The sequence below is a fragment of the Heptranchias perlo genome, chromosome 11 (genome assembly GCF_035084215.1).
Source record: "Heptranchias perlo isolate sHepPer1 chromosome 11, sHepPer1.hap1, whole genome shotgun sequence".
Classification (NCBI taxonomy): Eukaryota; Metazoa; Chordata; class Chondrichthyes; order Hexanchiformes; family Hexanchidae; genus Heptranchias; species Heptranchias perlo.
In genome coordinates, this window is record NC_090335.1 from 82,958,050 (window position 1) to 82,983,596 (window position 25,547).

The 25,547-nt window shown below is 46.3% G+C and overlaps 1 protein-coding gene across 1 annotated transcript in view; it reads right to left on the minus strand.

Annotated features, from left to right (window-relative positions):
• LOC137326871 (stomatin-like) overlaps window positions 1-25,547 on the minus strand; it is a 92,076-nt gene that overhangs the window by 30,724 nt on the left and 35,805 nt on the right. The window contains exons 4-5 of the mRNA XM_067992252.1: window positions 11,088-11,160; window positions 9,281-9,363 (exon numbers count right to left, since the gene is read on the minus strand). Coding sequence (XP_067848353.1) covers window positions 9,281-9,363; window positions 11,088-11,160 — 156 coding nt within the window. The remainder of the gene's footprint in view (window positions 1-9,280; window positions 9,364-11,087; window positions 11,161-25,547) is intronic.

Genomic DNA, 25,547 nt, shown 5'->3' on the forward strand with positions numbered 1-25,547 from the left:
CTGTGTTTTCTGTCCGTTAACCAATCCTCTATCCATGCTAATATATTACCCCCAACCCCATGAGCCCTTATCTTGTGTAACAACCTCTTGTGTGGAACCTTATCGAATGCCTTTTGAAAATCCAAATATACGACATCCACTGGTTCCCCTTTATCCACCCTGCTAGTTACATCCTCAAAAAACTCTAATAGATTTGTCAAACACGATTTCCTTTTCATAAAACCATGTTGACTCTGCCTAATCATATTATGCTTTGCTAAGTGCCCAATTACTACGTCCTTAGTAATTGATTTTAGCGTTTTCCCTACTACTGACGTCAGGCTAACTGGCCTGTAGATCCCTGTTTTCTCTCTCCCTCCTTTCTTGAATAGCGGAGACTGTTCGAGAATCTAGGGAATTCTGGAAAATCAAAACCAATGCATCCACTATCTCTGCAGCCACCTCTTTTAGAACCCTACGATGTAGGCCATCAGGTCCAAGGGATTTGTCGACTTTTAGTCCCATTAATTTTTCTAAAACTTTTTCTTTACTAATTTTAATAACTTTATGTTCCTCCCTCTCATTAGACCCTTGGTCCCCCACCAATTCTGGTACGTTTTTTATGTTTTCTACTGTGAAGACAGATATAAAATATTTGTTTAACGACTCTGCCATTTCCTTATTCCCCATTATAATTTCTCCTGTCTCTGCCTCCAAAAGGACCCATGTTTACTTTCGCTATTCCATTCCTTTTTAATATACTTGTAGAAACTCTTACAATCTGTTTTTTTATTTCTTGCTAGTTAGAATCATAGAAAATTTACGGCACAGAAGGAGGTCATTCAGCCCATCAACGAGCCATCCAGCCTAATCCCACTCTCCCGCACCTGGTCCGTAGCCCTGTAGGTTTCGGCTCTTCAGGTGCACATCCAGGTACTTTGTAAATGAGTTGAGGGTTTCTGCCTCTCCCACCCTCTCAGGCAGTGAGTTCCAGACCCCCACCACCCTCTGGGTGAAAAAAATATTTCCTCATTTCCGCTCTAATCCTTCTGCCAATCACTTTAAGTCTCTGCCCCCTGGTTATTGACCGCTCCGCTAAGGCAAATAGGTCCTTCCTATCCACTCTAAGCCCCTCATAATTTAATACCTCAATTAAATCTCCCCTCAGCCTCCTCTGTTCCAAGGAAAACAACCCCAGCCTATCCAATCTTTCCTCATAGCTAAAATTCTCCAGTCCTGGCAACATCCTCATAAATCTCCTCTGCACCCTCTCTAGTGCAATTACATCCTTCCTGTAATGTGGTGACCAGAACTGTGCGCAGGACTCAAGCTGTGGCCTAACTAGTGTTTTATACAGTTCCAGCATAACATCCCTGCTTTTATATTCTATGCCTCGGCTAATAAAGGAAAGTATTCCATATGCCTTTTTAAGCACCTTATCTACCAGTCCTGCCACCTTCAGGGATCTGTGGACATGCACTCCAAGGTCCCTCTGTTCCTCTACACCTCTCAGTATCCTCCCATTTATTGTGTATTCCCTTGCCTTGTTTGCCCTCCCCAAATGCATTACCTCACACTTCTCCAAATTGAACTCCATTTGCCACTTTTCTGCCCATCTGACCAGTCCATTGATATCTTCCTGCAGTCTACAGCTTTCCTCCTCACTATCAACCACACGGCCTATCTTTGGGTCATGAGCAAATTTCTTAATCATGCCCCCTACATTTAAGTCCAAATCGTTAATGTATACCACAAAAAGCAAAGGACCTAGTACCGAGCCCTGTGGAACCCCACTGGAAACAGCCTTCCAGTCACAAAAACACCCGTTGACCATTACGCTTTGCTTCCTGCCACTGAGCCAATTTTGGATCCAACTTGCCACATTCCCTTGCATCCCATGGGCCTCTACTTTTCTGACCAATCTGCCATGGGGAACCTTGTCAAAAGCCTTGCTAAAATCCATGTAGACTACATCAATTACGCCACCCTTATCAAGCCTCCTTGTCACCTCCTCGAAAAATTCAATCAGGTTAGTCAGACATGACCTCCCCTTAACCAATCTGTACTGACTGTCCTTGATTAGTCCGTGCCTTTCTAAGTGACGATTTATCCTGTCCTTTAGAATTGATTCCAATAATTTGCCCACCACCGAGGTTAGACTGACTGGCCTGTAATTACTCGGTCTGTCCTTCACTCTCTTTTTAAACAACAGTACAACGTTAGCAGTCCTCCAATCCTCCGGCACTACGCTTGTACCCAGTGAAGTTTGGAAAATGATTGTTAAAGCTTCCGCTATTTCCTCCCTGGCTTCTTTCAACAGCCTGGGATACATTTAGGAACACAGGAACAGGAGAAGGCCATCAGCCCCTCATGCCTGCTCCGCCATTTGATAAGATCATGGCTGATCTGTGATCTAACTCCATCTACCTGCCTTTGGCCCATATCCCTTAATACCTTTGGTTGCCAAAAAGCTATCTATCTCACATTTAAATTTAGCAATTGAGCTAGTATCAATTGCCGTTTGCGGAAGAGAGTTCCAAACTTCTACCACCCTTTATGTGTAGAAATGTTTTCTAATCTCACTCCTGAAAGGTCTGGCTCTAATTTTTAGACTATGCCCCCACTCCTAGAATCCCCAACCAGCGGAAATAGTTTCTCTCTATCCACCCTATCTGTTCACCTTAATATCTTCGATCAGATCACCCCTTAACCTTCCAAACTCCAGAGAATACAACCCCAATTTGTATAATCTCTCCTCGTAACTTAACCCTTGAAGTCCGGGTATCATTCTAGTAAACCTACGCTGCATTCCCTCCAAAGCCAATATGTCCTTCCGAAGGTGCGGTGCCCAGAACTGCTCACAGTACTCCAGGTGTGGTCTAACCAGGGTTTTGTTTGGCTGCAGCATAACTTCTGCTCCCTTGTACTCTAGTCCTCTAGATATAAAGGCCAGCATTCCATTAGCCTTATTGATTATTTTCTGCACCGGTTCATGACACTTCAATGATCTATGTACCTGAACCCCTAGGTCCCTTTGGACATCCTCTGTTTATAACTTTTTACCATTTAGAAAGTACCCTGTTCTATCCTTTTTTGATCCGAAGTGGATGACCTCACATTTGTCGATATTGAATTCCATTTGCCACAGTTTTGTCCATTCACCTAATCTATCAATATCCCTTTGTAATTTTATGTTTTCATCTACACTGCTTACAATGCCACCAATCTTTGTGTCATCGGCAAACTTAGATATGAGTCGTTAATAAATATTGTGAATAACTGAGGCCCCAAGACAGATCCCTGTGGGACTCCACTAGTCACATCCTGCCAATGTGAGTACCTACCCATTAACCCTACTCTCTGTTGCCTTTCGCTCAGCCAACTTCCTAACCAAGTCCGTACTTTTCCCTCGATTCCATGGGCTTCTATCTTAGCTAACAGTCTCTTATGTGGGACCTTATCAAATGCCTTCTGGAAGTCCATATAAATAACATCCATTGACATTCCCCTGTCCACTACTTTAGTCACCTCTTCAAAAAATTCAATCAGATTTGTCAGGCACGACCTACCTTTCACAAATCCATGCTGGCTCTCTCTGATTAACTGAAAATTCTCGAGGTGTTCAGTCACCCTATCCTTAATTATAGACTCCAGCATTTTCCCCACAACAGATGTTAGGCTAACTGGTCTATAATTCCCTGGTTTCTCTCTCCTTTCTTAAAAAGTGGAGTGACATGTGCAATTTTCCAATCTCGAGGGACAGTTCCTGAATCTAGAGAACTTTGAAAGATTATAGTTAGGGTATTTGCAATCTGCTCACCTACTTCCTTTAAAACCCTGGGATGGAAACCATCTGGTCCTGGGGATTTATCACTCTTTAGTGCTATTATTTTCTTCATTACTGTTGCTTTACTTATGTTAATTTTATCGAGTCCCTGTCCCCGATTCAATATTAGTTTTCTTGGGATTTCCGGCATGCTATCCTCTTTTTCTACTGTAAATACTGACGCAAAGTAATTATTCAACATGTCCGCCATTTCCCCATTGTCAATGACAATATCCCTACTTTCAGTTTTTAAGGGGCCAATACTGCTCCTGACCACCCTCTTTTTCCTAATATAACTGTAAAAGTTCTTCGTATTAGTTTTGATATCCCTTGCGAGTTTCTTTTCATACTCTCTTTTTGTAGCTCTTACTATCTGTTTTGTGACCCTATGTTGATCTTTGTATTTTTCCCATTCGTCAGGATCTGTGCCATTTTTTGCCTTTTTGTTTGCCCTTTCCTTATGTCTTATACTGTCCCTTACCTCTTTAGTTGTCCATGGCTGTTTTTTTTGGCAAGTAGAATTCTCGCCCCTCAGGGGTATAAACCGATTCTGTATCTCGTTAAATATTTCTTTGAACATTTTCCACTGATCATCAGTCATTTTACCCATTAACAGATTTGCCCAGTTTACTGTGGACAGTCTCTGTCTCATCCCATTGAAGTCGGCCTTGGTGATTTATCCACTTTCAAAGATGCTAATCCCCTTAATACTTCCTCTCTCACTATATTTATCCCAGCCAATATTTCACACTCCTCCTCCTTAACTTCAATCTCTGTATCATCCCTCTCCTTTGTGAAGACAGATGCAAAGTATTCATTAAGAACCAGACCCACATCTCATATTAAATGTTCTCCCTCTTTATCAATTTCTTGGTTATCCTTTGCTGATTTCTAAAACCTTCCCAATCCTCAGGCTTACTACTCTTTTTGGAACATTGTGGGCTCGATTTTCGCACCCGCGATCGGGTGCGTTCGTGGCGGGGGGGCTGCGAAAATTGGGGATTCCCGGGGCGGGTCAGGAGCCCGACTCCAAACCGCCCCATTTCCAGGTTCCCCACTGACGCGCTCACATGCGGGCGCAGCTCCCGCGTGTGGGAGCCACCTAAAGTACTTGAACAGGTACTTCAGGTTGTTTACAGACCTGATATTTTAGCAGGGATGGGATTTTACAAACAACTGGGACTGTTTCCCGTACTGGGGGAAACACTCCCAGTTCAAATGGACGTGTTGCAGCTGTCAGCCTGTGGCAGCTGCAAAGGTCCATTTGACAGGTGGCGGGGGGAGACCCTCACCCATTGCAGGAGGCCACTCTGTCACTTGGGACAAAGTTTGGCCTCCACCACCCTCCTCCTGACAATCAAATTCACCAACTTGCACACTTACCCCGGGGTCCAGACACATTTACCTACCTTGCGGACCCCCTCAGATGTACATCTTCCGGATGGGGGTCGCCGTAGCTGCAGTCATGACCTCCTCGGAGGGCGAACAGCATCACCAGCCTCGCCGGCCACGCCGTCCACCTCTGACACGTGGAGCTCTACAACACAGTGCTGTGACATATCCACCTGTACAGCAGGAGGGAGGGCTACCGCAGAGAGAGATGCGTCGCAGGGGGCACTACCCTCACCACAGGGTCCACAGACCGAGGCTCAGCTTCCTGGACCTCTCTGAGCAGCAGTGCACACGGAGGCTCAGAGTTACTCGACATGTAGTCATGGACATCTGCAGCCTCCTTCATGCCGAGCTGCTCCTGGCTGGCCAGAGCACCATCTTCTTACCTGTCGCTGTCAAAGTCACCACTGCCCTCAACAACTTCTCCTCCGCATCCTTCCAGGGTGCCACCGGGGACATCGCCGACGTCTCTCAGCTGTCTGCACAAAAGAGCCCTGCAAATACACCTACACCCACTCTGCAGTGACACAATGGGTGGCATCAGTTGTGGGTCTTCATAGTGATTCTCAGGAAAGGGCATTATTGCACAAACCAGACAAGATTCACAAAGACGTGGCAGTAGTGGTGCCAATATAATATGTAATGTGAGTTGATCAGAAATTAAATATAAGTAAAAACCATGACAAACCCTCAAACAGCCTTGTGCATCCCCTTCATGCTCACGACACGTTTGCCTTACGCTGCCTACTGCACATATGTGATGCATGCCCTGTGGCTGCAGCACAGGTAGTGGCAGGTTGAGTGAGGCTGACCGTGAAAGAGATGCACGAGAGGGTGAGTATGAGATAGAGCCATGAGATTGTATGAGGATTGGGTTGAGTGGTAGTGGTGGGATGAGTACTGGCGAGGTGAGTAGGTGCAGGTAAGATGAGGATGAGGTTTGAGTGGGTGTGAGGGGTGATGTGACAGAGTAGTGTTGGCAGTGCAGAAGGAGATGTGGGGTGGGGGCGGTGATGTGGCAGACGGAGTGTAGGGGAATGAGTAAGTGTACTCACTTCAGCTGACCTACTTAGGGCATTGGAGCGCCTCCTGCACTGTATGCAGGTGGGCGATATGTTGGTGGTGCAGGTGACCTCCTCTGCCACCTCGAGCCAGGCCTTCTTGGTGGCAGAGGCAGGCCGCTTCCTCCCGCCCGCCGGGGGGAAGATCTCTGTCCTCCCCCTCCTCCTCACCCCATCCAATAAGAGCTGGAGTGAGGCATCATTAAACTGGGAGCAGCCTTCCCCCTGGGCTGCTCCATGCTGTAATTTTTCCTATTTCTTCAGCATCAGTCAGTGGAGGACTGCCCCTTTAAATAGGGCTCCTCCAGCTGACAGAGCTTACTGTGCATGCGCAGCCCGCCCGCCGCGCAGCTCAGCAGCGGGGAACCCGGAACAACAGGTAAGTGGATCCAATCAGCCTGCGATTGCGCGCGGGGCAGACTGATTTCACCGGGCGCATTACCCACACCCCCAATCTTCCCCCGCCGCGAACCCGCCGCCCTGGTAATATCGGGCCCCTTAAGTCTCTTCTTTTAATCTAATACTATCCTTAACTTCTCTAGTTAGCCATGGATGGATCACTTTCCCTGTGGAGTTTTTATTCCTCAAAAGGTGTGTATATTCATTGGGAATTATGAATTATTTCTTTAAATGTTCGCCATTGTTTATCTACTGTGCTACCTTTTAATCTAATTTCCCAATCTACCTTAGGCCACTTGCCCCTCACACCTACATAATTGGCGTTGTTTAAATTTAAGGTCCTAGTTTCGGACTTAACTACATCTCCCTCAAAAACTCAAAATGAAATTCTAACATATTATGATCACTCTGCCCTCGAGGATCCTTAACTATAAGATTACTAATTATCCCTGTCTCATTACACAATACTAGATCTAAAATAGTCCATTCCCTAGTTGGTTCCATGACATATTGTTCTAGAAAACTATCTCTGATGCATTCCATGAAATCGCTCTACAAATTAGTTCCCAACCTTGGTCACCCTGCGACCATGTCTCAGTAATGGCTACTAGATCAAACCCATTTATCTCTATTTGTGCCATTAATTCATCTAACTTATTACAAATGCTTGTGCATTCAGATATAGCGCCTTTAATTTTAACATTTTACATTTTTTCCCAGATGTGACCTCAGTCACGAATGCCCTATTACCTTTGTTAAACTCTCTGTCCCTTCCTGACATACTCTGCTTGTTTTTATCCAAATTGCTACTCTGCTCTATGGCCTTGATTTTTTTTAGACTGGTAAAATTAAAATTACCCTTACCTGAACCCTCACCCCCATCTTTTTAGTTTAAAGCCCTGTCTACCGCCCTGGTTACTTGATTCGCTAGGACACTGGTCCCAGCCCGGTTTAAGTGGAGCCCGTCCCAATGGAATAGCTCTCTCTTTCCCCAGTACTGGTGCCAGTGCCCCATGAATCTAAAACCCTGTCTCCCACACCACTCAGCCACACATTGAACCATCTCCCCAGTTTATTATCCTGTCAGGTTGGTAAAACTGTCATTAAGTAGATTGGAAGTGCTTGAACAGGAATGTTTTACAGCCTGGTGATTAACACTAACAGCTGCACATTTTACCAGTCCCACAAACTTGCCATGATCAGCCAGGAGAACGCCCCTGCTCTTCTTGAAATAGCGGCCATGGGATCTTTTACGTCCACCTGAGGGGGGGCAGACGGGGCCTTGGTTTAATGTCTCATCCGAAAGACGGCACCTCCAACAGTGCAGCACTCCCTCAGTACTGTACTGGGAGTGTCAGCCTGGATTCTGTGCTCAAGTCTCTGGAGTGGGGCTTGAACCCATGACCTTCTGACTCAGACGAGAATGCTACCCACTGAGCTACAGCTGACACCTCACTGTAACAGCATGCACGTGGAGTTTGGACGAAGATTTGAAGCGTAGGAAGATACACAGCTATGGGGAGAGAGCAAGGCAGTGGGACTGGTATTATATTACATAGAATTACATTACAAAAGAATTTACAGCAAAGAAACAGGCCATTCGGCCCAACTGGTCCATGCCGGTGTTTATGCTCCACACGAGCCTCCTCCCTCCCTACTTCATCTCACCCTATCAGCATATCCTTCTATTCCTTTCTCCCTCATGTGTTTATCCAGCTTCCCCTTAAATGTATCTACACTATTCACCTCAACTACTCCTTGTGGGAGCGAGTTCCATGTTCTCATCACTCTGAGTAAAGAAGTTTCTCCTGAATTCCTTATTGGATTTAAAAGTGACTATCTTCTATTTATGACTCCTAGTTTTGCATTCTGATGTTAAATGAGGCCCAAGAGCTAAAATCTCTCTGGACCTCAGCACGTGAGCTTGTCGCTCACCCTGGAGACCCCTCCCCCCCCAAACCCCCCCAAAACCCCAGGTAATGAGTTAAACCCGAGGTCAATTAGATTACATAGAGTTCAGCCTGTTTAATATCTCATGCGGTATCATGTGCCGCCACTAATGACCCTCACGGGTTCCCAGGGTAATATGTTTTACATTTAAGGTATTCTGCAAGCTTTCATCACATAACCTGTAACCACGCTCCTGCCATTGGTCGCTCGACACTTCAATCCTCGCAATGTCCGCCCCCACACTCCCGCCATTGGTCACCCGACACGTCCATCCTTGTGATGCCCCGCCCCCACTCTTTGTTACCTGATTGGATGATCCTTGACTGTCAGTCAGTCAAACGGCCTTTCCCCCCACCCGTCTGCAATCTGCGAATGGCCTCCTTCTGTGCCGTAAACTTTCTTTTCTAATATTTTTGTGTTCAAAGAAAATGAAAAAAAAACACACAACTTATTTAATGCCCCAATGATTTTTCTCCCGGGTGTTTTGCTCGCAGCAGAGTCCTGGAGATTAATCTTCAATTACTGGAGACTCCAGATCATTCCTGGAGGGGTTGCAACCCTATTTGCAGTTGGCACTAATGGATCTGCCCAAACACTTGAGGGAAGAGCCCATTCACGTTGATGGATTTACTCCAAATTCTGACCAGTACCTGAGACAAACAGTGACACTTACCTCTTGTGGGGGCACAGAGAATGACACAGTCCTTAAATCAACGAGACAAAATGTATCAGTACAAGGGATGATCCAGAAAATACCTAAAGATAGGAACAAATATTGTGAGGCTTTTGAACAAACAATAACTTGCATTTATATAGCGCCTTTAACATAGTAAAACGTCCCAAGGTGCTTCACAGGAGCGATTATCAAACAATATGTGACACTGAGCCACATAAGGAGATATTAGGACAGGTCAAAGAGGTAGGTTTTAAGAAGCGTCTTAAAGGAGGAGAGAGAGATAGAGAGGCGGAGAGGTTTAGGGAGGGAATTCCAGAGCTTAGGGCCGAGGCAGCTGAAGGCACGGCCGCCAATTATGGAGTGAAGAAAATCGGGAATGCGCAAGAGGCCAGAATTGGAGGAGCACAGAGATCTCGGAGGGTTGTAGGGCTGGAGGAGGTTACAGAGATAGGGAGGGGGGGAGGGGCCATGAAGGGATTTGATAATGAGAATTTTAAAATCGAGGTACTGCTGGATCGGGAGCCAATGTAGGTCAGTGAGCACTGGGGTGATGGGTGAACGGGGCTTGGTGCAAGTTAGGATACGGCAGCAGAGCAAACAAAACACAGAGTGATTTTAGAAAGAATTATTAAAAAAAATGTTACACTGCCATAATGGCACATCTCTTGTGGTGTTGCATGTGAGCTGAGGAGGACCATGGGGCCAATTCTGGTGGGTGAGAAGGAAGGTGGGGCCAAGACAGGGAAGGGAGCAAATGACAGGCAATGGCCAGTGGTCATCTGGGGAGTGAGCAACAGGCTGCCAGTGAGCGGCTGGAGTCGTCAGGCAGCAGGGAATCTGTTTGCAGGTGTTATGGAGGTAATTTGGGCCTTATCCAATGCTCTCCTGGCCGGCCTCCTACCTTGTGTAAACTTTAGCTCATCCAAAACTCTACTGCCTGTATCCTCACTCGCACCTAGTCCCATTCACCCATTGCTAGCAATGAGTTGGGTTGGGACAACACCAAACTCATTTCAGTTGAGATCCCTACACCCCAGAGGGAAAGAAAACCTTTATCCCATTGGTTTGGATGAGATTGGAAATTTAGGTCCTGGTGGTAAAAGGAAAGTGTGCTAACCAACAACCCACCTATCTGTCTGTCATCACCATTCAAACTCAAAACTAATGGGTTGGCAATGAACAAGCAATTAATGAATTGAAGGATTGTTTGATCTGAGCTGAACGGGGCTGAAGTACACAGCAGTATGGTCAGTTTCACCTCTGGCCTTTCACCTTTGTAAGCAGCAACTCCAGGTCACGTGGTGGGGCGAGGGGGGGTGGGTGGCAGGGAGAGACAGTTATAGCCTCTCAGTTCTGGTATCATCTATCAGGAAATACTGAACACCTAGTACAGTTCCTTAAAATTACGGAGGGGTTTGATAGGGTAGATGTAGAGAAGATGTTGTTTCCATTTGTGAGGGAGACCAGAACTAGGGGCCATCAATATAAGATAGACACTAATAAATCCAATAGGGAATTCAGGAAAAACTTCTATTATAAATGTCTTTCCACAGAGAGTGGTGAGAATGTGGAACTCGCTCCCACAAGGAGTAGTTGAGGTGAATAGTGTAGATACATTTAAGGGGAAGCTGGATAAACACATGAGGGAGAAAGGAATAGAAGGATATGCTGATAGGGTGAGATGAAGTAGGGAGGGACGAGGCTCGTGTGGAGCATAAACACCAGCACAGACCAGTTGGGCCGAATGGCCTCTTTCTGTGCTGCACATTCGATGCAATTCTACGTAATGGATTTGGAAACGTACCTGGGCCTTTGGCTCCACCACGAAGAATACGGCCTAGTCGAAATATCACAGCTCTTTCATATTCCTTAACAATCTGGAAGGAAAGTTAATTGTTATATGAACATCAACACTTCAGCATTCATTAACAACTGGGCACCGACTCTGCGAGCTACAGCTCTATAATGTTTGCACCAAGAGGGAAGTGCAAGGAAACTAATAAGCTTCTCTTAGCCTCGCTTTATTGTGTTTTCTCTTGCTGCTGTTGCTATGCCCCATCCTTCGATACACACCGAGGACCTGTCCTATGATGCTCTTCCATTCCTTCGACCTAACTGAATAATGTCCCAGTAAGTCGTGAGTGTGTTGTGATGCCAAGTGTGCCTGTGGGTTAAGTATTACATCCAACAGATCCCTGGTACATTTTCTGTTCATGCCACGACTTTAAACATAAATAAATAGCTGCCACAAAGACAACAGCAACAACTTGCATTTATATAGCACCTTTAACGTAGTAATACGTCCCAAGGTGCTTCACAGGAGCGATTATCAAACAAAATTTGACACCGAGCCACTGTTCACTCCCTCCGCCACCGGCGCACTGTGGCTGCAGTGTGTACCATCCACAGGATGCACTGCAGCAACTCGCCAAGGCTTCTTCGACAGCACCTCCCAAACCCGCGACCTCTACCACCTAGAAGGACAAGGGCAGCAGGTACATGGGAACAACACCACCTGCACGTTCCCCTCCAAGTCACACACCATCCCGACTTGGAAATATATCACCGTTCCTTCATCGTCGTTGGGTCAAAATCCTGGAACTCCCTTCCTAACAGCACTGTGGGAGAACCGTCACCACACGGACTGCAGCGGTTCAAGAAGGCGGCTCACCACCACCTTCTCAAGGGCAATTAGGGATGGGCAATAAATGCCGGCCTCACCAGCGACGCCCACATCCCATGAACGAATAAAAAAAAACAAAAGGAGGTATTAGGACAGGTGATCAAAAGCTTGGTCAAAGAGGTAGTTTTTAAGGAGCATCTTAAAGGAGGAGAGTTCCAGCAGCAGATGAGCTGAGGCAGGGGCGGAGACGGGTGATGTTACGGAGGTGGAAGTAGACGGTCTTGGTGATGGAGCGGATATGGGGTCGGAAGCTTACCTCAGGTTCAAATAGGACGCCAAGGTTGCAAACAGTCTGGTTCAGCTTCAGATATTGGCCAGGGAGAGGGATGGAGTCGGTGGCGAGGGAGTTTGCAGCACAAAAGGAGGCCATTCGGCCCGTGCCGGCTCTCTGCAAGAGCAAACCAGCTAGTCCCACTCCCCCACCCTTTCCCTGTAGCCCTGCAAATTTTTTCCTTTCAAGTACTTATCCAGTTCCCTTTTGATAACCATGATTGAATCTGCCTCCACCATCCCACGGACAGTTCATTCCAGATCCTGAATTGGGGGTAATATTCTGGCATGGGTGGAGGATTGGTTATCTAACAGGAAGCAGAGAGTTGGGATAAATGGTTCTTTCTCGGACTGGCAACCAGTAGCCAGTGGTGTTCCGCAGGGGTCGGTGCTGGGTCCCCAACTCTTTACAATCTATATTAACGATTTGGAGGAGGGGACCGAGTGTAACATATCAAAGTTTACAGATGATACAAAGATGGGAGGGAAAGTGGAGAGTGAGGAGGACATAAAAAACCTACAAGGGGATATAGACAGGCTGGGTGAGTGGGCGGAGATTTGGCAGATGCAATACAATATTGGTGAGGTTATGCACTTTGGCAGGAAATATCAGAGAGCAAGTTATTATCTTAATGGCGAGAAACTGGAAAGTAGTGCAGTACAAAGGGATCTGGGGGTCCGAGTGCAAGAAAATCAAAAAGTTAGTATGCAGGTGCAGCAGGCGATCAAGAAGGCCAACGGAATGTTGGCTTTTATTGCTAGGGGGATAGAATATAAAAACAGGGAGGTACTGCTGCAGTTATATAAGGTATTGGTGAGACCGCACCTGGAATACTGCATACAGTTTTGGTCTCCATACTTAAGAAAAGACATACTTGCTCTCGAGGCAGTACAAAGAAGGTTCACTCGGTTAATCCCGGGGATGAGGGGGCGGACATATGAGGAGAGGTTGAGTAGATTGGGACTCTACTCATTGGAGTTCAGAAGAATGAGAGGCGATCTTATTGAAACATATAAGATTGTGAAGGGGCTTGATCGGGTGGATGCGGTAAGGATGTTCCCAAGGATGGGTGAAACTAGAACTAGGGGGCATAATCGTAGAATAAGGGGCTGCTCTTTCAAAACTGAGATGAGGAGCAACTTCTTCACTCAGAGGGAAGTAGGTCTGTGGAATTTGCTGCCCCAGGAAGCTGTGGAAGCGACATCATTAAATAAATTTAAAACAGAAATAGACAGTTTCCGAGAAGTAAAGGGAATTAGGGGTTACGGGGAGCGGGCAGGAAATTGGACATGAATTTAGATTTGAGGTTGGGATCAGATCAGCCATGATCTTATTAAATGGCGGAGCAGGCTCGAGGGGCCGATTGGCCTACTCCTGCTCCTATTTCTTATGTTCTTATGTTCTTATCCTAACCACTCGCTGCGTAAAAAAGCTTTTCCTCATATCGTCTTTGGTTCTTTTGCCAATCACCTTAATCTGTGTCCTCTGGTTCTTGACCCTTTAGCCAATGGGAACAGTTTCTCTATCTAATCTGTCTAGACCCATGAAGATTTTGAACAGCTCTATGGCTTTAGTTGGAGGAAATTTTTACTCATCAGACAAGCAGTGTGACAAATCAGAGACAGCGGAGGGGTCGAGGGAGGTGGTGGTGAGGTAGAGCTGGGTGTCGTCAGCGTACATGTGGAATCTGACATCGTGTTTTCGGATGATGTCACCGAGGGGCAGCATGAAGATGAGAAATAGGAGGGGGCCGGGGACAGATCCTTGGGGGACTCCAGAGGTAACGGTGCGGGAGCGGGAAGAGAAGCCATTGCAGGAGATTCTTTGTCAGCATGTGCACTGCACAGTGTGATAGGTGGTGGGAGGCCGGCCAGGAGAGCATTGGATAAGGCCCAAATTACCTTCATAACATCTGTAAGCACATTCCCTGCTGACTGATGTCTCCAGCCTCTCACTGGCAGCCTGTTGCTCACTCCCCTGATGACTACTGGCCATTGCCTGTCATTTGCTCCCTTCCCTGTCGCGGCCCCAGCTTCCTTCTCACCGCAGGACCTCTGCGCCCACCAGAATTGGCCCCAGCTTCCTTCTCAGCTCACATGCAACACCACGGGAGATGTGATAGTTGTTCATAGAATCAGAGAATGGTTACAGCACACAAGGAGGCCATTCGGCCCATTGAGCCCATGCCGGCTTTTTGTAAGAGCAATCCAGTTAGTCCCATTCCTCCGCTCTTTCCCCGTGGCCCTACAAATTTTTTTCCCTTCAAGTATTTATCCAATTCTTTTTTCAAAGCCACGATTGAATCTGCTTCCACCGCCCTTTCAAGCAGTACATTCCAGGTCAGAACTACTGACTGTGCAAATAGTTTTTCCATACGTCGCCTTTGGTTCTTTCGCCAAACACCTTAAATCTGTATCCTCTGGTTCTCGACCCTTCCACCAATGGGAACAATTTCTCTTTATTCACTTTATCTAAACCAGTCATGATTTTGAACACCTCGATCAAATCTCCTCGCAACCTTCTCTGCTCCAAGGAGAACAACCCCAGCTTCTCCAGTTTATCCACGTAATTGAAGTCCCTTTTCCCTTGAACCATTCTAGTAAATCTTTTCCGCACTGTCGCTAAGGCCTTCACATCCTTCCTAAAGTGCGGTGCCCAGAACTGGATACAATACTCGAGTTGCGGCCGAACCAGTGTTTTATAAAGGTTCAACATAGCTTCCTTGCTTTTGTACTCTATGCATCTATTTAGAAAGCCCAGGATTCCGTATGCTTTTTCAAACGATTTCTCAACCTGTCCTGCCACCTTCAGCAATTTGTGCACATATACCCCCAGATCTCTCTGTTCCTGTAACCCTTTTAGAGTTGTGCCCTCTAGTTTATATTGTCTATCCTCCTCCTTCCTACCAAAATGTATCACTTCGCACTTCTCTGCGTTAAATTTCATTTGCCACGTGTCCACCCATTCCACCAGCCTGTCTATATCCTCTTGAAGTCTATCACTATCCTCCTCACTATTCACGATACTCCCAAGTTGTATCATTTGCAAATTTTGAAATTGTGCCCTGTACACCCAAGTCCAAGTCATTAATATATATCAAGAAAAGCAGTGGTCCCAGCACCGACCCCTGGGGAACACCACTGTACACCTCCCTCCAGTCCGAAAAACAACCGTTCACCACTACTCTCTGTTTCCTGTTACTTAGCCAATTCTGTATCCATGCTGCCACTGCCCCTTTTATTCCATGGGCTTCAATTTTGCTGACAATACCATTATGCGGCACTTTATCAAACGCCTTTTGAAAGTCCATATAAACCACATCAACCACATTACCCTCATCGACCTCATCATGTTGGAGCCAAAGGCCCAGGTATGTTTCCAAATCCATTACGTAGAATCTACAGCACAGAAACAGGCCATTCAGCGCAACTGGTCTATGCTCCACACGAGCCTCCTCCCTCCCTACCTCATCTCACCCTATCAGCATATCCTTCTATTCCTTTCTCCATCATGTATTTATCGAGCTTCCCCTTAAATGTCTCTACACTATTCACCTCAACTACTCCTTGTGGGAGCGAGTTCCACATTCTCACCACTCTCTGGGTAAAGAAGTTTCTCCTGAATTCCCTATTGGATTTATTAGTGACGATCTTATATTTATGGCCCCCTAGTTTTGAACAGGGAGAAACACATCCCATTGGTGATATCACACAGCAGCCTAGTGATGAGGGGGAGACCCCGCCTGGCACACGGGAGACCCCGCCTGGCACACGGGAGACCCCGCCTGGCACACGGGAGACCCCGCCTGGCACACGGGAGACCCCGCCTGGCACACGGGAGACCCAAACACCCTCCTTGCTTTCCTTACTCCTTAATCTCTTTCCTTATTTTCTCATATTCTCTCATTTTTAAATCACATATATAGGTCCCATATGTCCTCCTCTTCAATTGTAGTTTGTTTCCAACATCCTTATTTATTCATGACAATCTGAAGCTTGAAGTAGACTTTATTTAATGGTATATTACAAAGCTAGGTGGGAAAGTAAGCTGTGAGGAGGATACAAACAGCCTCAAAGGGATATGGACAGATTCAGTGAGTGGACAAGAAGGTGGTAGATGGAGTATAATGTGGGAAAATGTGAGGTTATTCACTTTGGTAGGAAGAATAGAAAAACAGAATATTTTTAAATGAAGAGAAACTATTAAATGTTGGTGTTCAGAGACTTGGGTGTCCTCCTACCAGAAACACAAGAAGTTAGTATGCAGGTACAGCAAGCAATTATGAAGGCAAATCGCATGTAGGCCTTTATTGCAAGGGGGTTGGAGTACAAGAGGAAGGAAGTCTTACTACAGTTGTACAGGGCTTTAGTGAGACCTCACCTGGAGTACTGTGCACAGTTTTGGTCTCCTTATCTAAGGAAGGATATACTTGCCTTAGAGGCGGTGCAACGAAGGTTCACTAGATTAATTCCTGGGATGAGAGGGTTGTCCTATGAGGAGAGGTTGAGTAAAATGGACCTATTCTCTCTGGAGTTTAGAAGAATGAGAGGTGATCTCATTGAAACATATAACATTCTGAGGGGGCTTGACAGGGTAGATGCTGAGATTGTTTCTCCTGGCTAAAGAGTCTAGAACTAGGGGTCATAGTCGCAGGATAACGGGTCAGCCATTCAAGACTGGGATGAGGAGGAATTTCTTCACGCAGAAGGTTATGAATCTTTGGAATTCTCTACCCCAGAGGGCTGTGGATGCTGAGTCATTGAATATATTCAAGGCTGGGATGGATAGATTTTTGGACTCTAGGGGAATCAAGGGATAAGGGGATTGGGCGGGAAAGTGGAGTTGAGGTCGAAGGTCAGCTCGAGGGTCCCTATGGCCTACTCCTGCTCCTATTTCTTGTGTTCTTACATATTCATCCTGAAACTTTGCAATCTCCTTTTCAAAAATATCTCAGTGCTGATCTACAATGCTATGTTCTAATTTCTCTTTCCACTTCACCTCAATGTGCTCACTTCCTAACTTTCTAAAATCTACCCTATTCTAATCTGTGTCTTTATTAACTTTTTCCTTTCTATTTGGACCTTAAACCATATTACATTAAGGTCACCACTCCCAAGGTGCTCATCCACATTTAACTCATCTACCCTGATCTATTTTGTTGCTTATAACTAGATCCACCATTACCTCTCCCCATTAGTGTTGCCAACTCTGGTTAGACATCTTCCTGGAGGTTTCATCACATGATGTCCCGCCTCCAACCGCCCACCCCCGCCACTGGTTGTCCGACACGTCTATCCTCGCGACGCCCCGCCCCCTCAAACTCCCACCATTGGTCACCTGACAAGTCCATCCTCGCGACGTCCTGCCTTTCCATAGCCAATCAGAAAATGATCAGACTCTTCATTACCCGGTTGGATGATTCTTGACTGTCAGTCAAACAGCCTTTTCCCCCCCATCTCCAATATTTTATATAGCTAATAAATGAAGGAGTTCAATGAAAATAAAAAAACATTTTTTTTAAATAACCCTATGATTTTTCTCCTGGGTTGCTCACAGCAGTGTCCTGGAGATTAATTTTTAATTCCTAGAGACTCCAGGACAAACTTGGAGGGCTGGCAACCCTTGTAGGCCTATTGCTTACTGAGGGCATCCTGCACACATTTTAGGAATTCCATTGACTCTTCTGTTTATTCCCTCCCTGTCCCAAATCAATGAGTGGCTAATTAAAACCTCCTGGAATAATATATATATTTTTAAAAACAGGTTTCCTCTGCTATTTACCTCCCACAATTAGGAGGTCTGTAGAACAACTCCACTAATGTAACAGTCCCTTTTTAAATCTTGGATCACTAACCATGTTGACTCTATCCAAACCTCTTTTTTTGTGTACCTCAGTCCTCTCTACAGCATCTATTCCCTCCTTCACCAATAACGCTACTCCTTCTCCTTTTTTATCTCGTCTGTCCCTCCTACTATTATAACCTAATATGTTTATTTTCCACTCCTGATATCATCAGAACATTGCAGCCAAGTTTCTGTTAATGTTAATAACTTTATATCATCCTATGACATAATTTGTTTCTAATTGCTCCTCTCAACATTGCAATAGAGGCACGTTATCTTTATTTTTGTTTGAATTAACACTAGTCCTTTTCCTATAAAACCTTTTCTTAATCATAAACACCTCTATCAGGTCACCCCTCAGTCTTTTCTTTCATAGAGAAAAGAGTCCCAGTCTGTTCAGTCTTTCCTGATAGTTATAACCTCTCAGTTCTGGTATCATCCTTGTCAATCTTTTTTGCACCCTCTCCACTGCCTCTATATCCTTTTTGTAATCTGGAGACCAGAACTGTTCACAGTACTCCAAGTGTGGTCTAACCAAGGTTCTATATGAGTTTAACATAACTTCAGCCAGCACAGACAGGATAAGCCGAATGGCCTCCTTCTGTGTCATAAATTTCTATGATTCTCTGTTTTTGAAATCGATTCCTCTAGAAATGAAACCCAGTGCCTTGTTTGCACTTTTATGGCTTTGTTAACCTGCGTTGTTAACCTTTTAGTGATGTGAATCTGGAGCCCCAGATCCCTCTGTGCCTCAACCCCAATTAGCAAAATGTGACCTCCTTATTTCTCCGACCAAAATGCACCACCTCACACTTATCTATATTGAAATTCATTTGCTATTTACACGCCCATTCTGCAAGTTTCTTAATGTATTCTTGTATTTTGTCGCAGTGTTCCTCAGTATTAAATTTACCCCCCCCAAATTTAGTGTCACACGCAAATTCTGATATCCTACTTGATACTGTATTTTATTGTACCTATTAGATCATGGCTGGTCTGTATCTGAACTCCATTCACCCGCTTTTGCTCCTTAGCCCTTGATACCCTTACCCAACAAAAGTTTGGCCTGACCAGGGCTCCGTACAACTGAAGCATAACTTCCTCACGTGTATTCCAGCCCCCTTGAGATAAAGGCCAATGTTCGGTGCAGTGGAGGCTCAAGGTTTCCTTGGGGGGCCCAGAGGAGCATTCTTAAAGAAATAAGGCCAAAACAGATCACTAGGCTGGAGGCTATTGCAAGCAAAATTAGTGTGAATACAGAAAATTGTAGAAGGCATCTCTACATATAGATGGTATCCAATATGTATAGCCTTAAATGGCAGACACAAATCAGTTTGTCTTCACTTGCAACAAGTCTTGAGAGATTCATTTAGCTGTAGCTTTGGGTTGCAGTTCATAGAATCATAGAAATTTACAGCACAGAAGGGGGCCATTCGGCCCATCGTGTCCGCGCCAGCTCGAAGAACAACCAGGAGCCCGTTCTAATCCCACCTTCCAGCACCCAGTCTGTAGCCCTGCAGCTTACAGCACTTTTTAAAAGAGTTGAGGGTCCCTGCCTCGACCACCAATTCGGGCAGCGAATTCCATATGGCAGGGCGTTGGGGAGAGTTATAGAACAAAGAGATCTAGGAGTACAGGTTCATAGCTCCTTGAAAGTGGAGTCACAGGTGGATAGGGTGGTGAAGAAGGCATTCAGCATGCTTGGTTTCATTGGTCAGAACATTGAATACAGGAGTTGGGATGTCTTGTTGAAGTTGTACAAGACATTAGTAAGGCCACACTTGGAATACTGTGTACAGTTCTGGTCACCCTATTATAGAAAGGATATTATTAAACTAGAAAGAGTGCAGAAAAGATTTACTAGGATGCTACCGGGACTTGATGGTTTGACTCATAGGGAGAGGTTGGATAGACTGAGACTTTTTTCCCTGGAGAGTAGGAGGTTTTGGGTGATCTTATAGAAGTCTATAAAATAATGAGGGGCATAGATAAGGTAGATAGTCAAAATCTTTTCCCAAAGGTAGGGGAGTCAATAACGAGGGGGCATAGATTTAAGGTGAGAGGGGAGAGATACAAAAGGGTCCAGAGGGGCAATTTTTTCACTCAAAGGGTGGTGAGTGTCTGGAACGAGCTGCCAGAGGCAGTAGTAGAGGCGGGTACAATTTTGACTTTTAAAAAGCATTTGGACAGTTACATGGGTAAGATGGGTATAGAGGGATATGGGCCAAGTGCAGGCAACTGGGACTAGCTTAGTGGTATAAACTGGGCGACATGGACATGTTGGGCCGAAGGGCCTGTTTCCATGTTGTAAACTTCTATGATTCTATGATTCACCACCCTCTGGGTAAAAAGTTTTTCCTCATGTCCCCTCTAATCCTGCCACCAATCAGCTTAAATCTATGTCCTCTACTTCCTGTCGACTCTATCTGGGCCCCTCATAATTTTGTACACCTCAATCAAGTCTCCCCTCAGCCTCCTCTGCTCCAAAGAAAACAACCCCAGCCTATCCAATCTCTCCTCGTAGCTGCAATTTTCAAGCCCTGGCAACATTCTTGTAAATCTTCTCTGCACTCTCTCCAGAGCAATTACGTCCTTCCTGTAATGTGGTGACCAGAACTGCGCACAATACTCCAGCTGTGGCCTTACCAGCGTTTTATACAGTTCCATCATTACATCCCTGCTTTTGTATTCTATACCTCGGCTAATAACGGAGAGCATTCCGTATGCCTTCTTCACAACCTTATCTACCTGTACTGCCACCTTCAGGGACCTGTGCACATGCACTCCAAGGTCTCTCACTTCCTCTACCCCTCTCAATATATTCCCATTTACTGCGTATTCCCTTTTACTGTTTGCCCTCCCTAAGTGCATTACCTCACACTTCTCCGGGTTGAACTCCATTTGCCACTTTTCCGCCCACTCCACCAACCCATTGATATCTTCTTGGAGTCTACAGCTATCCTCTTCACTATCAACTGCACGGACAATTTTTGTGTCGTCTGCAAATTTGCCAATCATGCCCCCTACATTCCAGTCCAAATCATTAATATATACCACAAACAGCAAGGGACCCAACACTGAGCCCTGTGGCACACCACTGGAAACGGATTTCCATTCGCAAAGACATCCATCGACTTTTACCCTTTGTTTCCTGTTACTGAGCCAATTTTGGATCCAATTCACCACATTTCCCTGTATCCCATGGGCTTTTACCTTTCTGACCAGTCTGCCATGTGGGACCTTGTCAAATGCCTTACTAAAATCCATGTAGACAACATCCACTGCACTACCCTCATCAATCCTCCTTGTCACTTCCTCAATGAATTCAATCAGATTTGTAAGGCATGACCTTCCCTGAACAAATCCATGCTGACTATCCCTGATTAAACCATGCCTTTCCAAGTGACAGTTTATCCTGTCTCTCAGTATTGATTCTAATAGTTTGCCCACCACCGAGGTAAGACTGACCGGCCTATAATTGTTCGGCCTTTCCCTCGTACCCTTTTTAAACAATGGTACTACGTTTGCAGTCTTCCAGTCCTCCGGTACCTCCCCTGTATCTAGTGAGGATTGGAAAATGATCCTCAGAGCATCCGCTATTTCCTCCCTGGCTTCCTTCAATAGCCCAGGAAACAATCCATTCAGCCCATCGTGTCCGTGCCGGCCGAAAAAGAGCCACCCAGCCTAATCCCACTTTTCCGCACTTGGTCCGTAGCCCTGTAGGTTACAGCACTTCAGGTGCACATCCAGGTACTTTTTAAATGAGTTGAGGGTTTCTGCCTCTACCACCCTTTCAGGCAGTGAGCTCCAGACCCCCACCACCCTCTGGGTGAAAAACTTTCTCCTCAACACCCCTCTAATCCTTCTACCAATTACTTTAAATCTATGCCCCCTGGTTATTGACCTCTCTGCTAAGGGAAATAGGTCCTTCCTATTCACTCTATCTAGGCCCCTCAATTTTATACACCTCAATTAAATCTCCCCTCAGCCTCCTTTGTTCCAAAGAAAACAACCCCAGCCTATCCTAAGCTATCCCCTAGTTCAACTGTCCTCAGTATAGCTTAGCACTGACATTAAAAGAACGTCAATCAGAAAATTTATGCTCCAGAGTGAAATCCTGAAAGCTGCTTGTGTTTTTCTTCACAGTGCACCATTTTGGAATCCATGGCCATGCTTTGTCCAAGACTTTACAAGGGTCCCTAAAGTGAGTCCAGTCCAGATAGGCAGTGGGGGCTCATAATTTCTTAGGCTGCCTGGTTTGGTTCTGCAATTCCGATTTGGTGTCGTATAACCGGGGGCGGGTGGGGGCCGGTTTTGGGCGGGTGGGGGCCGGTTTTGGGCGGGTGGGGGCCGGTTTTGGGCGGGTGGGTCAAGTGTAAAAACGCACTCACAGGCCTAAATTTTAGGCTCAGGGTATTTTAAGTCTCCGGCCTCGTTTGAATACCAGGGTCCACTTCACCACCTGGAACAGGCAGGAAGAGGGCTCAGAGCAGCTGGTGGGAGGCAAAGATCAGCCAGGCAGTGGCCGCCCGTCAGCTCCCAGGTAAGTGGCGGTGAGAAGGTTTCGGGGGGGGTCTCACAGGAGGCACCACAAACAGCAATGAGGTACGTGACCGTGTAATCTGTTATCAGTGATGTTGGTTGCTGGATAAATATTGGCCCAGGACATTGGGAGGGGGGCGGGGAACTTCCCTGCTCTTCTTCGAATAGTGGCCGCGGGGTCTTTTCCATCTATCTGGGGGGGGGTGTAAGACTACAAATATGGAAAATACTGTAAAAACTCTAAAACTGCAAGATATGAAACAGGCTGCGAGATATGAAACAGTTCACCCAGGTGTCAGTCAAAGAGACTCCAGCCCACTATCAGTTTCGGAGACTCATTTACATCAAACGATGATCCCCTGGTGAAGACACATTAACATCGAGACAATGTATAATCAAACTGAGCCTCTGAGCCATGCTCAGTCTCGGACAAGAACGAAAGGCCTTTCACACCTAAACAATGCTGTGAGCCAAGGGCCCGTCACAGTGAGGAATACCGCATTGTCCTGATACTGTGGAGGTAGTGGGGAGGAGATCAGGAGTTGTCTCTCGGCCTCACAGCTCTGCACCAACTAAGGAGTTTTGAATCACCGAGATGCCCCGATGAAGAGGTGCGAATGTGAAACAATCCAACAGATTGATCACTGAAACCACGGACGAGGCCCAGGTGGGGGTTTGCGTGACTGGAACACTATAAGAAGGTACAAGAGCAGCATGTGGAGGCTGCAGTCAGCTGAAGACGGACGGAGACCAGTCACCTCCAGATCCAGGCCCACGATCAACATCGGTAACGACCGGCCACGTGGGTGATTGTAAGTTCCAGACAAACCACAAAAGGGTTTGCACTGCGGAGGCTGCAGTCATGGGAAGAAGGACAGAAACTGGTCATTTCCAGGTCCAGGCCTACGATCAGCATCGGTAACGACCAGGATGATTGTAAGTTTCAGTCAAATCATAGAAGGGTTTGGACTGGGGTTTTGTTGGTCTAATAAACTAACAAGATTGGGTTGAGCCAAAGCCTGATGGTTGCGTTCAATTTTGTTCCTGTAATTCCAAGGTCCAAGAACCGTTGTAAGGCGGAAGGGAACAGAACATCTTACACCTCAGGGCTTCGGATTAACGTCTCATCTGAAAGATGGCACCTCCGACAGTACCGACCGTCCGACAGCGCAGCGCTCCCTCAGTACTGACCCTCCGACAGTGCAGCGCTCCCTCAACATAAGAAATAGGAGCAGGAGTAGGCCATCCGGACCCTCGAGCCTGCTCTGCCATTCAACAAGATCATGGCTGATCTTCCATCTCAACTCCATTTTCCTGCACCATATCCCTTGATGCCTTTAATATCTAGAAATCTATTGATCTCTGTTTTGAATGTACTCAATGACTGAGCCTCCACAGCCCTCTGGGGTAGAGAATTCCAAAGATTCACCACCTTCTGAGTGAAGAAATTTCTCCTCATCTCAGTCCTAAATGGCCGACCCTTTATTCTGAGTCTGTGACCCCTGGTTCTAGACTCCCCAGCCAGGGGAAACATCCTCCCTGCATCTACCCTGTCGAGCCCTGTAAGAATTTTGTATGTTTCAATGAGGTCACCTCTCATTCTTCTGGAGAATACAGGTCTAGTCTACTCAATCTCTCCTCATACGACAATCCCACCATCCCTGGAATCAGTCTGGTGAACCTTCGTTACACTCCCTCTATGGCAAATATATCCTCTCTTAGGTAAGGAGGCCAAAATTGTACACAAAACTCCAGGTGCGGTCTCACCAAGGCCCTACATAATTGCAGTAAGACATCTTTACTCCTGTACTCAAATCCTCTTGTAACAAAGGCCAACATACCATTTGCCTTCCATTCGGAACCCCTTAAATAATGAAACAGTCCGAACCCGTATGCAGCAAGACCTGGACAACATCCAGGCTTGGGCTGATAAGTGGCAAGTAACATTCGCGCCAAACAAGTGCCAGGCAATGACCATCTCCAACAAGAGAAAGTCTAACCACCTCCCCTTGACATTCAACGGCATTACCATCGCCGAATCCCCCACCATCAACATCCTGGGGTCACCATTGACCAGAAACTTAACTGGACCAGCCAGATAAATACTGTGGCTACAAGAGCAGGTCAGAGGCTGGGTATTCTGCGGCGAGTGACTCACCTCCTGACTCCCCAAAGCCTTTCCACCATCTACAAGGTACAAGTCAGGAGTGTGATGGAATACTCTCCACTTGCCTGGATGAGTGCAGCTCCAACAACACTCAAGAAGCTCGACACCATCCAGGACAAAGCAGCCCGCTTGATTGGCACCCCATCCACCACCCTAAATGTTCACTCCCTTCACCACCGGCGCACTGTGGCCGCAGTGTGTACCATCCACAGGATGCACTGCAGCAACTCGCCAAGGCTTCTTCGACAGCAGCTCCCAAACCCGCGACCTCTATCACCTAGAAGGACAAGAGCAGCAGGCACATGGGAACAACATCACCTGCACATTCCCCTCCAAGTCACACACCATCCCGACTTGGAAATATATCGCTGTTCCTTCATCGTCGCTGGGTCAAAATCCTGGAACTCCCTTCCTAACAGCACTGTGGGAGAACCTTCACCACACGGACTGCAGCGGTTCAAGAAGGCGGCTCACCACCACCTTCTCCAGGGCAATTAGGGATGGGCAATAAATGCTGGCCTCACCAGCGACGCCCACATCCATGAACGAATAAAAAAAATTGCTTGCTGCACCTGCATGTTAGCTTTCAGTAACTCATATACAAGGACACCCAGGTCCCTTTGAACATCAACATTTCCCAATCTCTTACCATTTAAAAAATACTCTGCATTTCTGTTTTTCCTACCAAAGTGGATAACGTCACATTTTTCCACATTATATTCCATCTGCCATGTTCTTGCACACTCACTTAGCCTGT